General features: G+C 38.7%; 1 protein-coding gene across 1 annotated transcript in view; it reads right to left on the bottom strand.

Annotated features, from left to right (window-relative positions):
- Positions 1–6,578: 6,578 nt before the first annotated feature.
- CAV2 (caveolin 2) overlaps positions 6,579–15,505 on the bottom strand; it is a 91,010-nt gene continuing 82,083 nt past the window's right edge. Inside the window, exons 2-3 of the mRNA XM_031056906.1 lie at positions 15,215–15,420; positions 6,579–8,335 (exon numbers count right to left, since the gene is read on the bottom strand). Coding sequence (XP_030912766.1) covers positions 8,185–8,335; positions 15,215–15,420 — 357 coding nt within the window. The 3' untranslated portion in view covers positions 6,579–8,184. The remainder of the gene's footprint in view (positions 8,336–15,214; positions 15,421–15,505) is intronic.

The raw sequence follows: 15,505 nt of genomic DNA, 5'->3' as shown, positions 1-15,505 counted from the left end.
ACAGTGGCTGCGTGCGGCAGAGCCACCTGGGCAAGATGGGGGGAGGGCAAGGAAGCAGTGAGGAGATGGAAAACTTTAGTTGTGTTAAGCGTCCAGAGCGAGCGAGGCGTTTGCCGGGTTCCCCCCTCCCGGCATTGACAATAGTTTACACAGAAGCATCGCCGCTCCAGGAACAATTGTGGAAACTTGGATATCCTTGGGATGAAAAAAAAAAGAGATTTTTCTCAGCTGGTTCATTTCAAAACTATGCAAATATTTAACAGTTCTGCACTTCAACACTGCTCTATTTTTCCTGAGAGGAGATTGATCCATGCATGTCTGCCATGCATATTAGCCGCTGGGATTAACTTTTAAAGGGGAATGGTGCGACACCATCTTGCCATGCTCTGGTCTCAAGGTTTTTTTGTAAACTCAGGGGCATATGTAGGTGTAAACGGTATAAGTATAAAAATTCATCACTGTATTCAAGATGGCTCAGGTTAGGGTTGCAGCATCACTATAGATTTAAAATGTTTATTTCACTTTTTTTTTGTGTGCATATGTTTGCAGCCATTAGTTTTGTGTTAGGAAATCAGACTATGGTGAAAGATTTATAACATTAACCGAAAAATTGTGACCTTAGTGTTATGCCATTTAGCACAGAATTGCAGCAACAGAAGTAGAAAATTCCTAACTACAGTATATTTTGCTTTGACACTTCAACAGAGAAATGACCTCAAAGAAGCCCCTGGCTAAGATGGATGTAGGCACCACACATGTAAATAACTGCACCTGTTGAAAATGCAGTCCACATGGATGTCTGTTGCGGATACAGTGGTTAGCAGTCAACTTTCTTTACTTTATACTGCTCGTAAACTTTAGAACAAATGCCTTGGATGGAAGATTTCCAACTTTCCAAGTTAGTTGTAATTTTTAAAAGTAACATTTTTATAGATGCAATAATTCACTTAAGCCATCATTAGAATATTTTTGCCTGTCCAAGCTTTTGAATGTGAATATGGAGCCAAATGAGTATATTGAAGGACATAGACTCTGCAATTTTTCTGTCCATCTGAAAAAATCTGCAAGACAGTTCTTTGTTTTCACATCTAGGAAAATTTTTGAGTTAGTCACTGTCCTCCACATGAATCAGAACATTTTGATCCATCATTCAGTATGACTCTGTATCTCAAGAATGACTTTAAAAAAAGAGAAATAAGAGAGATACTTGTCAATTTGAAATGCTGAATTGATCCTGGAGTAGTTTTTCAGAACCACAGTCCCCTTTAAAAAATATTTCTGAATCATACAACACTACTGCAGCTAGAATAATATCATAAACTAGTGGAATTTAAAAGTTTTATGAGATGAATTCCAGAATAGGCTGCACGCAAACCAAAATGAACATTAGCAGTCCTTTCTTGAGCTGGAATACCAAGAAAACAGCCTACTCAGAAAAAGGCATGGGTACTACCAAGCAGCAAGAGTGAGCAAGTTACATCTGCAGAGATGGAGAGGGATGGAGCCATGGCCCATTGCCTCTAGCAGTGCTGTTTGAGAAGTGCACACAAACCCAGCAGCCAGAGACCTGGCATGGATGCACACAGGCGTTCTGCAAGGATCTCCTGTTACACTCAGAAGAAGAATAATAGCTCAATGGGAAAGGGCAAGGTGAAGGCCTGCAGAAATCTTCTGAAAGTGCAAAGGCTCCATTCCTCTTCTCAGTTACTATGAATGGATTATCCAGGGGTGGCCAGAAATTACCAGAAATTGTAGACACTCAAGCGGGCCTTGGAAATGCCACCTGGTCTTCTCATGGAGCTTAGCTTGTAGTGCAGGACTACATGCCACCTTAGTTGGCCACCTTACTGCCTTTCTTCATCACACCAGCAATTTAAAAAAGTTTTTATTGCTTCAAAATCTTGCTTTAACTGAAATTTCAAACCTCAGGATTAGTTGAAAACTTGCTCTAAACCTGGAGCAAATCATGTGCAATTTATGATTTATTTTATCCATTTTGAGGGGAATAAAAGTGTTGTTAGAGGTAGGATTCCCAGAAACCAGTGGGGGGAAAAAAAACGATTGGACAAAATCCCTCAAAAACTGTTAGAAAATGAGTCATGAAACTGAACTGAATGTGGATGACTGCTCACTGAGTGTCTTTGTCTGGTATCAAACACTCCTCCTGCCTCCACTCCTCGCCCCCCTTTTCATTTTAAGCTTGTGTAGTTATTCCAGTTATGGTATTAGCAATACTCCTGATATATTCCAGTGTCAGCAAGATCAAAATCACCCTGGGAAACTGTTTTCTTTATGTGTCATTTCAACACCAACAAGGCTGTCAGGTAACAGAGGCTGTCCATGAGCAGACTGCCTTATGCAGAGCACTCAAAACCCTGAGGCTTAGGAGTGAAAGATCATTGCAGTTTTGTGTGTCTACTGTTCAAATGCTTAACCACATCATTTTATATTGAGTTTTGTATGTTTTGCTGGATGAAAGCCTTAGCTGCCAAAACTGTTGGTATTGAATTTTTAGCAGTCATGCTACTGTTCTCACCCTGTTGTATGATAAACAAGCATTAGGATAGGATAAGCATGCAGGCCAAGGTTTTCCTCATTCCAGTATTTAAAGACTTGTAGTGCTGGAGGGTTCATGGTGGTCATCCTGTCCCCACTCTCTGGAGGGTTTCTGTATTTTAAAATGTAAGTCACTGGATCAGAATTTTTCCATAGAGATAGGTTCTCCTTGCCCCAGTACACAAGGCTGCAGGTTCACATACACATTTGGTATTTGGCCTGTTTGTGCCTTGAATCCAAGGATTAGTTATACCAGGAGAAATGGTATATGGACATTTCTTCCTTCTCACAACTTCTAGACAGGAGTGATTTCATTTTATGTGAAAGTGATGTTGCCATAAAACATTTCACAATAGCCTAAGGGCTAGAAAACTCAAACCAACACCTGAGAAACCTGAAATCAATTTTTGCCTGAGGTGTGCCACTGCATTTTGACTCCTGGGAAAGTGTATTTTGGGAAGTACCTTAGTCTGCTGATATGCAGTTAAGTATGTTTTGAGAAGTCTAAGGCCCCCCTTCTTTTGGGGTTCTGACTGGGCTTAGATATGAGTAAGATGCCAAGTTGCTCAAATAAGGGCAGTTCTGGGCATGACAAAGGTAAAGCTGTAGGTATTGTGAGGGGTTATGGGAAAGGGAGGTGCCTTCTGAGTTCAGACATGTTCCTGGTGGGTGGCAGCTGGGCAGGGATTAGAGTTTTGGATCAAAATGCATTACTTTTTCTCATCTCAATCCTGTAGTAGGTGTGTCTATCTTTTATTAGAGCTAGCCCCTGTAGGTCTTTATCAAGATAGCTTGTAACTGCCTTGACTGGAGAGGCAAATAAATTGAAAGCTTTAATTCTGCAAGACCTGGTGCAAACCAAATCCCCCTTTTGATACCCTTTGCAGTATCAGATACCTTGAAAACTGAGTTGGACCATGCACAGTGGTCTATGTCAATGCTGTTCTGTATCCTTCTTCCAGTTCTACTGCATTATTAAATGTTCATGTGTTTTATAGAAAATATCAGACTATGAGAACTCGTCTCATCAATGGGACTTAAATACCCACTCCTTAAGGCTTACGTAGCATGGGCTTTTTGTCACTCTGCTTCTCTACCTAAGCATTGCCTGGTAAACCCTTCCTGACAGTGTATCATTGTGATAGCTCTAATAGTGTAAAATAATAAAATATACAATATTATATATATCATATAATAATAAATATAATGTAATGTAATGTAATGTAATGTAATGTAATGTAATATAATATAATATAATATAATATAATATCATATCATATCATATCATATCATATCATATCATATCATATCACATCATATCACATATAATAATATGTGTAAAACACTAAAAAAAAAGCAAAATTAGATACATGGGGTGAAAAGGCAGCTCTTATTGAGCTAAGACAGTTGAAAAAATAGACAAGCTTTCCTCAAGGTTTGAAATAAAAGTGAATCTCTATATTTTATTCCATCTGAGCGTCTTAAGTAGGGTCTGATTCGGTGCTATGTGAAGGAGTCCTTCCTCCCACTTGCAGTTGGAAGGGGAAGCTATACAACAGCCAAAACTGAACATCTAACACAGGTGACACTCACCCCTGGCATCAAGTTGTGACAGAAGGGTGTAGAGAAGAACCTGCCTCACTACTTTTATGAAACTCTAGTTGCTTCCATCAGCCTTCCCAATTTCTGCAGCAAATACAACTTTTTATGTAGCAGAGCAAAGAAGCCAAGCCAAGCCCAACCCAATATTTTACACTAATCAGTACAGACTCTTTTCTCTAGAGGATGATTCAAATTATTAGCTCCTCTGAATTGCCTCTCAGAAGACGTTTTCCTTTTTAACAATAAGCTTAGGAAGATTAGTGTCTCCAAGCTACAGTTAGCCTTTATTAATTAGCCTAATTTGTAAATCCCTGCATGAAGAAAGAACCTCCAATTTTAATGCCTAACTGCTGGTTCAGTATCTCTGGAGGCCTTCAACTCTAAATTTCACGAGCATAGACAACACTGGTAAAGTGTCTGGTGTTTGACCTTGTTCCATTTGCATTTTTATTTTTTTTTTAAAGCCAAACAGATGTATTTTTCCATGTTTTTTTTTTTCAAGAGGTAATAACAGCAATAGTTTTATCTCTGCAGGTGGGGGAATGATCACACCCTGTAAAAATAAAGGACTTACCATTCTTTGGCTTCCACTTTATACAAGTGTGTGGTCTGAGGTCCCAGAGCTGCAGGGATGTTCTGAACTTTTTAGTGAGTGCTTAAGTGAACTTTTTGGATAGGTGGGAACAGACTCTTCATTTACTAATACATCAAAGTTTCTGTTAAGAATTTGTTTCAATTTATATGGTGAACTACTAGGGTGGTGAAAGATAAGATACAAATATAAAAGCTCCAGAATCAGATTAGGAGCATTTTAGGAAACAGCTCTCATAAGTAGGTAGGTTAAACTTCTCTGTGAATTAAAATTAAGAAGTCCATAAACACAAATCTAGGGTGAGTTCTGTATGTTAGTTGTGATCTTCAGGAAAAACAAGATGCTGAAATATTTTGCAAGTCAGAACTGAGTTTCCAGCTCATGATTGTAGACCTGCGGTCTGCAGTAACAAGAGACAGGCTGGAATCGTAACATCTCACACCTATTATTTGTAATAGCTCTACCATGATGATGGAGAATCTACTCTTGTTGTGAGCAATAACATTTTCCCTATTCCACAGACACAAAGATGCATCAAAGTAATCCTAATCGGGCGTAAATTTTCTTACATTTGTTGCAGACAATGAGACTCAGTTTCTGGACTCCTTTGCCTAAATTCTCATTTTTAAGTTGCTTTTAAGGGACAGTTTGTCCACATTTCAAACAAACTGGAGACAAACCTGCTCCTACATCGCAGAGCACAGTTCAGAGCCAGCTCCCATTCAGTCCACTGTCCAACAGTGCTGGGAAGTATTCACAGTATATGCTGTGCCAGACCTTCAGGATGTATGTCAGAACCATAAAATCCTGAGAATAATTGCCAGCCAGAGTTGCCTAGGGCAGATTCACACCTGAGTATTGGAGAGTCTGTAAATATTTCTACTTCCTTCCACTCCTTTTATGGACAAAGTAAGAGTATTTGCCAAGTCTGAGAGTGCACTTTTTATTTTCTTATAGTAAAGGTACACCTGTTACAGAGAAAGATATTGCTATAAATATCTAGGAAACTAAGGGCTTTAATAACAAGCTTGCTTGAGTCTTGTAGCAGCTAGAGAAATGGTGAAAAGAACTAATCAATGACAAGTCTAAATCAAAATAAGAACAAACCAAACCATTCTACTTAATTGTGGTAGCTAGAGCTAGTAGACTTTAGTAAGCTATTTAAGAATGAATATATCCAGGAATGCATACCATAAAATGATACATCTTTCTCTGGGGAATGGTCTCATTCTCAAAACTTGAATTGCAGACTTGGGTTCCTTTAAAGCTTAGGCTTTTATAAGACTCCTTTTAGACACAAGAACTAGTACTGATTGATTTATTTTCTTTTTCTCTTTTAAATGAATTCATCAAGGGGATATTTTTCAGTGGAAAATATCTTTGTAAAAGTCCTTGGATGCTGTAAAAGAAAATAACTCTCAAAAGAGTTCAAGCCTAGCCTGGCCAATTTTTATTTTCAAAAGAGTTATTTCCATTTTTAACACAAGAAAGGTATTTCGAAGAGCCCATCTGAAAAACAAGCTAACTTCTTGCAGAATAAAAAAGAACAAGAGCAGTTTCCATGGGCACTAATCATTAAGATCCAGTTTTTTAAAGTCATATGAATCCCCCTCTAAATGGCGCAAAAGCTAGAAATACTTTTAATATACAAATATGTTCCTAATGCACAAAGAATATCCAGGTATCTTTAATAGGCCAACAGACAAGAAAAGGAAAGTTCTGCAGCAGATCTGTAAAGAAAGCTTGCGACTGTAAAAAGAATTAAGCACTACTTTGAATGTTGCTGAAATTCTGCAGAGAGACATACTTCAGAGACAGCAATCATTCTGTATGGGCTTAACTGCACACAGAGATACCTCGTTTTCTACTATAAATACACTAATGCAGTTGATAATAGGGGAACGGTATTGATACTCATCCATTTCTTTACCTCTCAGATATTTGGAAGAACTGCATAGTATTCTATGCTGTTTGGCATTTTAAGAGTTTGTTTAGAAGCTGAAAAATCTGAAAAGAAATGAAGTTGAAAATGGGAAACAGCTGAAATTTTATTATTTTATTAGATACCTCTTGTTTGATAAGAAAATTGAGACATTTTAGAAAATAACATTCTAAATCATACAAACATTTTACAGTTGCAACTTACCATCTGTATTTAAATAAAACAGCAGCATAAGCCCACCAGAAGGCTAATGTAATTTTAATGTACCTCTGCACATTTTCTGTTATTCTGGTTTAAAACGTCATTATTAGGTGCATAAGAAAGAAGGGTCTTTTTCGGGGGTTAGGGTTTGAAATAGTAAATAAGCAACAGAGAGAGTCAAGTCAATAGGTTAGGAGAATTAGACAAGGATACCAAGTACACTCACTCGCCTTCTATAAGAGCTTGCTACCTAGTTAAAGTGCTAGCATAGTGTCTATTGCTTTAAATATCACAATGTTCACATCAATAATATACAGAAATAGGCAGGGTAGCATTTATTACACCCAATTTTTAATAAAACCATTTCTCATAAACAGATATTTCCAAGTCTTTTGCGTAATCGTGTATAAAAACACTTATAATCTTTGCTTTTACACACAATCATATATAATTAATATATTAGAATTGCACAGCAACACTCAAAATCTATTTAATTTAGAAAAGGAAATTTTAGTTATCTAAAATAATTTTTGTAGTGTCTCACTCTTGCTGCTTAATAAGTTGGTTAGAATTCAAATACTAGAGAAATTATGCTTCATAGAAACCTGATCAACTGTCATTTACAAAGGTACAAAATATACAGCAAAGTTAATCTCTCATTAAATAAAATATACAGATTAGCTAATGTTACAGATCATTAACTAACACCTTATTTTAAGGGATAAACTTCTAGGGAGCTTCCCCCCTCCTCCCCAATATAGGAGAATTACACAACAGTTCCTTTCCCTGTATGTTTATGCAATGAGTCTCGTTCACTTTAAATGCTGATAACAGAGGACTGGGTTTATCGTTCTGCATAGCAAGGCCAAAAATGATCCCTGGTGGAACTGCAGTAAAGTCAGTGTGAAACCCTAGAGATCAGTTTTGTCTAAGGTATCACAGCCTATTCATTTATTTATTTATAGAAATAACACCAATCATTATCACTGTGGTGGCTTTTAGTCCTCCATGAGAATTCTCCTGTAATCTACCAATCAACCTACCATTAAAATAAAGTGTTGCCAATATACTCCACGATCACTCTGTTGTTAAAATAGTGAGTTATGAAAACTGCCTACTAATTCTTAAATGGATCTCCCTGATAATAAATGAGTTTTAATAAAAACAGCATGTTCCCACTTAAACCAGCCATTGTAATTTAAGTTTGGAATGAATGGTAAGTGCTTGTATGTTAGGTTAGTAAAGAAATATAACACCAGCTACACCTACAGCAGTGTCACATCTCTGATGTTTACTCTTGGTCCAGGCGTATATTAACCATGGCAAAGCACCGGCTTAGGCTCTGAAAGAATGGTACAACAAAAACATCTGTCAGGCTCTTCCATACAGTTTGCACTGAAGGCAGGACCATGAGACAGGTTTTCACAAAAGGCACCACAACCCTGCAAAAGAGAAAACAAAAAATTTGAAGATTGGTGCTGCTAGAGCACAGGGAAATCAGGATAATGAAACATAGGTGTGACATCTTATGGAAGAGCAATGGTTCCTCACCTTTTATAACGTCATAATATAAATATAAATATAAATATAAATATTTAAGCAAGTTGACTCTTGCAGTCATTCTCCCTCAATTTTTTTTGCTCAAGCCCTCACACCTGCATATGCATGTGGTCCTCTGGCCAGAATCATTTGGATGCAACATGGGAGTGTAGACAACAGCTTTCTTTTTGTTGTGTCTCTGTTTATTAACTGGCAATTTCTTTACATGCCATTTAGAATGATGAAGTTTTGCTGTCTCTCCCTCCTCCTGGCAGGGCTGGTGTACATGATCTGCCATAGCCTTGCTGCCACCCACCATAGCTGAAGAGCAGTCATCCCCTAAGGACTCACTTGTGCTGTGGTCATATCTGAATGTAGGTCTTTAGGGGTTGACAGAAACACTATGTTCCCCAGATTGATTTAGTGGAAACAGCCTTTACAATCTGTTCTTGCTCTGATGCCCCTTCTGGTGTTTCTTTTGTCTGTCTGTCCCACAGGCATACACAAGTGCACCAGCACGCATGCACATCACACCATTGATGTCTCATTCCTACCCATCCCTGTTACAAGATGCTACAGTAGAACAGAAACAGGGAGGCAATATCCAGTTATATCAGATTATTACAATACAGGTACATGCCACTTTACAGGATCAGCCCATCAGAAAAATGGTCTGATCCTGTAAAATTCTTCATTTCTGAGAGAGAAATTAACATTAGAATATGGTCAGAACTCCTTGTCAGGGAATAAGATCTTTTTATTCACTCAGGGTGCATACTAGAAAGTATTGTGCTTCCATCTCCTGAGCTTTGGTAAGCATCTGGGGATTGCTCTCCATCTGTGCCAATTCCAAAGCAATGTCATTACTGGTGGCTTGAGCCAAGCATGCTAACAGTGGAGGAGAGCCAGAAGTGCACACACAGGCAGTTCACAAGGGCCAGTGGATACATGACAACTGACCACAATATTTTAAGTTATTCTCCTTTCTTAATCATTTACTGGCCTAAATCTCTGGTCATTTCACTAAGCTGTTCTTACTTGGGTGCAGACAAACTGAATGTATACATAAATAATATTGAAGTTCTACTAGCACAAGGTTTTAAAAAAATCTCTCTGCCATATTGAACATGCTTACTTCCTAAGTTAGGTAAAAGAAGCTACAGATTCTTTGGACAATGATAAAAAACTCTGTCCTACTTTACTGTTGCATTAAAAATTTAAGTTCCCAGTCTTGCATTTGCATAATTCCACTGCAGAATTTTCACTCTGACTGGAATGACAGAAAATACCTAATTTAATATTTCATCCTAAGTCTGAAAAAACGTTGCTGTGTATTTACAATGCATACTCCTCGTATTAACAAAGTAGAAAATACCTACCACGTTTAAAAAATTTTGAAGGTTAGAAATGTACAGAATCAAAATTAATTACTTTCAGTGTTTATCTAACAGCTTTTGTCATACAATGCAAGCCATATACTAGTACATCAATGCTCTACTCAAAGCTAGCCCAGATGGATTTAAACAAGAATAGTTTTTCTAAAACCTTCTCTTTTGTCTCTGCTGAAACAGCCCATATAGGACTGTGAGCATTACTGGAAAGTTGTGCCTCTAGTTTTAAACTGAACCCTGTAAACTATGTGTTTATGACCACCTATAATATCACTGCATATAGAATACATCATTTATAGAATAAAAAACTAGGCCTTAACCTGTTAGAATACAGCTGATAAACATCAATAATGCAAAGGGGGGAAAAAATTGCTGTTTTTCCAAGCAATGCAGGGAATGCACCAGAAATGGCTATTTTGTTTGTGCTGACTTCACCTCTTTTCCATTTCAGATCGTTTATAAGGACAATGTAATTGTTCCTTTGATACCATCTATAATTAATTTGGCCTGATTTTTTTAAAACCTAACTGAACTGGAGAGAAGCAGAAAAGACAACATTTCTTTTGGACCCTCTGTTGACAGGATCACACAAAATACAAACTAAACAAATACCACAGTATGCAGAAGATTCACAGAAAGATGTAGAAGGCTGGAGAAGCAGTGATCATAGTACCTGAAATTGCTGTAGAGGTAATTCACACGGTACTGGAACTCAACCTATTTTGATTACTGGAAGTCAAACTATTTTGATAATCTTATGGAAAATAAACATTAAAATGTTTTGGTAATATTTTATAATCTTTAAGCACTTATTATTGAAGTTTTTAATTTATGGTAAATGCATGCAAAACCCAATGTAGGCTAAATCCATAGGAGGATATATGAGACATAATAGCAACCAAAGCTAATTAATGTAAATAACTTTCAATTTTAAAATAAAAGTCCATCTACTTATAAAACAATTACTCAAACGTCTTTCCTCAGAGAAGAAAATCCTTTACACTAAGGAGAGTCATAAAAGATATTTTCTAAGTTTTAAATTATGTGTGTATTTACATGTGTGCTAGCCTGCATCCTGTTCTGCACAGGATATCATCTGACAGTGCGATACTTCCAGATTATCAGAGGGTGCAATGGGCTTTCCATGGAGTGGCCAGTCACACTTAAAAATTAATAATCAAATGCCATTAGAAGCCATGTATTTGTTTCTGTGACCTGACAAATATAATGTACCCATCCTTTGCTGTGGATTTAGCCTGGTCTGCACTTTTGTTCACAGACATGGTAGGTACCCTGATGCCATATTGGTACTGCTAGTGTTACCATGTAGTACCACATTGGGAAGAAAACAAAAGGTTTGTTGAATTTGCCATCTAAGCTGAAGACAGCTACCTACATGACCTCTCACTGAATCTTGCTATGTATATATATTATAAAATACACCTCCTTTGACCAAGTGGGATGAATTGTGTCTTATGGGAACTGTTGAAACTGTTGAACTGAAAAGTGCCAATTACCCCATTTTTCCCTCCTATCCTATTTTCTCTTTATTCTGTTCAAGGCATGATATCTACAAAATTATTCCCCTCAACGTTTCTCACTTTTGCTCACGTTACTTTTTCTTCTTGCTAAGCCCTGAATGAACACTGTCAAGAACCAAACACCTCTTGGAAATGGCAGAGCACAGTTTAATTCCCACTGATAATGAGAATCAACTTTTTACAGACGTGGGCAACAATGCTGGAGTAGTCATGCACCATAAATTCAGATTCTGGCTTCAAAGTGAAGAATCATGCCTTCTCCTGTAAGGTTTTCCAAAATGGAATCTCAGTACTATTTTTCAAATGCTCTATGTTTCTGTGCTTAAATTATCTAACTCCATGTACTACATCATGATTGTGAATTAAAAGTCCTGTATAGCTCTACAATACAAGCAAGCATTGTGAAAAGGCTAAAAATTACCTAGCAGTTCTACAGCTTGTTGCATGCCATTAACCACTGGGACAAGTGAGGCAATGGATGACCACCAAAGCCTTTCACATCTCATACACAGTATTTGAAGTGCATTAAAATCAAATATTATGTATTCCAGGACCTGGATAGACTGGAAATGATAAAATTACTACAAAAGAAGCAAGGCAACATCCACATACTTTCTTTTCCTAAACCAAGGGATATGTACTGGACATCAAAGAAGAGGCATCAAGACAGTATCACCAGAATATAAGGTAGGCCTTCCTAGCTGTAGTGTAATTTATTTCGATTTCAAACAGTCAGTAGGGACATAGTTTTAGGGTTGAGTGTGATAGCAGTGGTTATGTAAATAAAGCTGTGGAATACAAAAAGGTATGAAATAATGCATATCTGTATTCATGCAAGTCCCTGGCTCTCTCTTAGCACTGTGAATGGAAGTTCAAGTGGATACATGCTGTGAATACCTACTGCTTTAGCCCATGATGTATAGAGCTGAGCGAGCCCATCTCAGATCCAAGACTCAAATTATGGGTCACTGATTCTTAGTGTAAATATGTAATGTACCAGAACGCTATTCTGATAAAAGTACAGAGCAGCATACATGAAATTCAAGTGTTAATTTCCAAGAGGTTGCAAACATGTGGCTTGGAACAAGACTGAGCTGCTGATCTACAAGAAATATAACAATTTTCATTGAGCTGCCTGAAAAACCAGAACTGTTCTCTTCATATTCAAAAATCATAACCTTAAGAGCTACAGTCTGAGGACATATTTAAAAGCTTGTTAATTTCACAGAAAGATATCACAACTCAGTGTGGCCTGTATACTCTGGTGAGAATGACAGTCATCAGTAAAGGAAAAATGTGAAGTTGACTTCCTTGAACTGGCTTGCACGTGGATCACCAGCCTGCTAGCTGGCCCAGGTTCAGCCCATCAGGATCTTCTACCAGGTAGTGGGAAACTAGATTCTGCTCAAGCAGCCAGTCTGGGAACAAAATATGCTCCATCCTTATGGTTTAAAATGAAAATCAAGTGTATTGCTATATATTTCTTACTTAGCTTTCTTTTTACACATGAAAGACAATATTTACCATCAGGTGTGATGAGGGCAATTCACAAGATGCCCTTGAGTGTGAGAAATGCTGAGTTAGATGTGGATTTTAACATGCTGATGAAACTGCAACAGCATGTGTGACATCAACAGAGCTTCCTGCTTGAGCACCTCCAGAAGCTGTTGAAACACTTTTGAATTTAGCCCCAGAAAAGGCTCCCTTAAAACATATCAACATCATCACCTTATTGGTTTGGATGATAAAAGTGAAGCACAGAGACTCTTAGTGGCAGACTTCTGGGCGGGTTTGCCCCAGGGTCTTCCCATGACATTTAAACAGCTGAAAACAGAGTTATAATGGAATTCCCTTTCTTTCATGTACAAAACAAGGAGTTACGTTTTTTTTCAGACCCAATGGGCCAACCAGGGAATTACCCTGTACCCTGTATTTAGGGCCTTTACATGTGCACTACTTTTGCACCACCCTCTCAAATGCAGCAATGTTGAACTCCACTCACATGGTATCTGGAACATGAAAAGGTGCCAACTTAGAGGTGCCAACTTAGTCTCAGTGTGTTCCACCTTTGTGTTGGAACAAATCCAGCTCGAGTTTGTGGGAATATGAGGCAGTATTGCCTTTGGATGGTGGCACTGGATGGAGTCCAAGGGGATGCAGACAGCACTACTGAGTTACGTGATTCTTTCACATCCATCCCAGGTGCAAGGAAGATCAAAACAAAAGATCAATTCTATCTTGACAATGAACCTGGGCAAGAAACTGATTTGTTGGGAAAGCAAGTGTGTTCACAGAAAGTCAAGAGAAACTTTTCAAGTGAAGTGCTACATTCAGACAGTCCTATTTCACATGTACTGAGAACCCACAGTTCTTGAGATAGTCACTAGGGACTACGTGCATAAATAGTAACTGACCTCTGAGTCCTGGATCAGTGAAACCCTGTATCCAGTCTGTGAAATCCAGATACAAGATCCTTCTGAAGCACAAAAAAAGTACTACAGTTTTAATAAATTTGGTATTGATGAATTTTTCCACAGATATTTCACTACTGGAAACCTATATATACTCACTATACCCTTTTGCAGTCACACTGCACACTATGGTGGAGTGACAGCTGACAAATCTGAAAATCTGGGCAACACTATGCCTATGAACTGTTTGTTTGTAACAATTTAGGAACAAGAGATACAGCAAGTGGGCATCCCTAATCTGCACTGCAACTCCTTTGGATATTATGCAAACACTATGTTCCAAAATTCAAGTTAATCAGTTTTCAAAGTGGCTTAATGATGCCACCAACACAAGCTTTCATTGTACTTTCAAAAACTGAAATCTGCACCCACAAGATTGCCACCATAAGTTCAGATAATCAATGTATTCCTAGGGTTTTGAGTTCACTTCCAGTTTCTGTATTCTGTTTTCCTTGATAAAAGGAAAAGGATTCCAGTGTTACCCAAATCAAAACAAGACTTTGCCCAAAACTCACGCATACGGAAAATCTTGGTTTGCAGAAATAATGTCAATAATCTGCATTCATCCCTTCCTCTGCAGCCTTTTGGATTGTCAGTTCTTTCCTCAACCTCATTATACTCCCCACCTTTCCCCCTTCTCCACCATCATCTCCCTTTCTGGTCTCAAAGTACTCTTTCTGATATTTTGTGATGATATTATGCTTAAAGTACACAGGTTTGCTGTGACTTGGACGGCCAGTGTATTTGCCTGTGAACTTTTGCCATGGCCAGAAGCAGTTTTCCTGAGCTCAGCAGGGTTTTTTGCTTAGGTGGAAGGGCTTTGGAGCACTGCATCTAGAGATAGCTATGCACCAGATGCAAGGCACTGGCGCTACATTCTATGTCAGTAACACAGAGCCAGCTGGGCCCTCAAAAGCTTTCTTCAATCTGTGAGGAAAAAAATGAAAGAGGTAATGGTACTAAAAAGTTAGTAATAACTTCAGGTGTTAGTAATACTTCTGCCTAGATAATTCATTTAAAATACACGTTTGAACAAATTCTGCACTTCAGTTTAAAAAACAAATTCAGTCACTATTATCACTCCAGAAACCAGCCAGGGTTGGAATGCATTGCTGTAGGTGCTGTTGAAGTGGGAACACGGGCTCTCTGCCCCAAGGAGATTATATAGTCATGACAGACCGCTGGTAAAACCAAGGCAGGGAACTGAATTACAGAGAAAGCATTGTTTCCTTTTCTGTCCCTTTAGAAATAAAGCAGTTAATATTAGCTGATCGTGCTAGCTGTGTAAAGTCGGTGCCCGGTGGCTGGGCAATAAGGAATGCTAGAGGAGAGGAATTCTGCGGAGCTGTCGGCAGAGCCCGGACACAGCACGCCCTTACCAGATGTGGAGGCAGCTGAGCGTGGCGAAGACGATCCCCACAACCAGGGCCATCGGAATGGCGAGGACCAGAGTCAGGACCTTGTAGATCACGTACTTGCTGAGCTCAAACAGAGCGTGGCTGCAGATCCACACCTTGTCGAAGGAGTGGGTGAGCTCGGGCTCCGCGATCACATCCTCGAACCCCAGCTGGAACAAGAGGAGGCTCTACTGTCACGGGGAGCTGGGGAGCGGGCACCCCGCGGGGGACCCCCCTCGCCGGGCACCCGAGCACCGGCCCCGGCCCCGCCCG

This window comes from Geospiza fortis, unplaced genomic scaffold (genome assembly GCF_000277835.1).
Source record: "Geospiza fortis unplaced genomic scaffold, GeoFor_1.0 scaffold195, whole genome shotgun sequence".
NCBI classification, from domain to species: domain Eukaryota; kingdom Metazoa; phylum Chordata; class Aves; order Passeriformes; family Thraupidae; genus Geospiza; species Geospiza fortis.
Note: the sequence above shows the minus strand (reverse complement) of the source record. Positions and strands in the feature narration are given on the sequence as shown.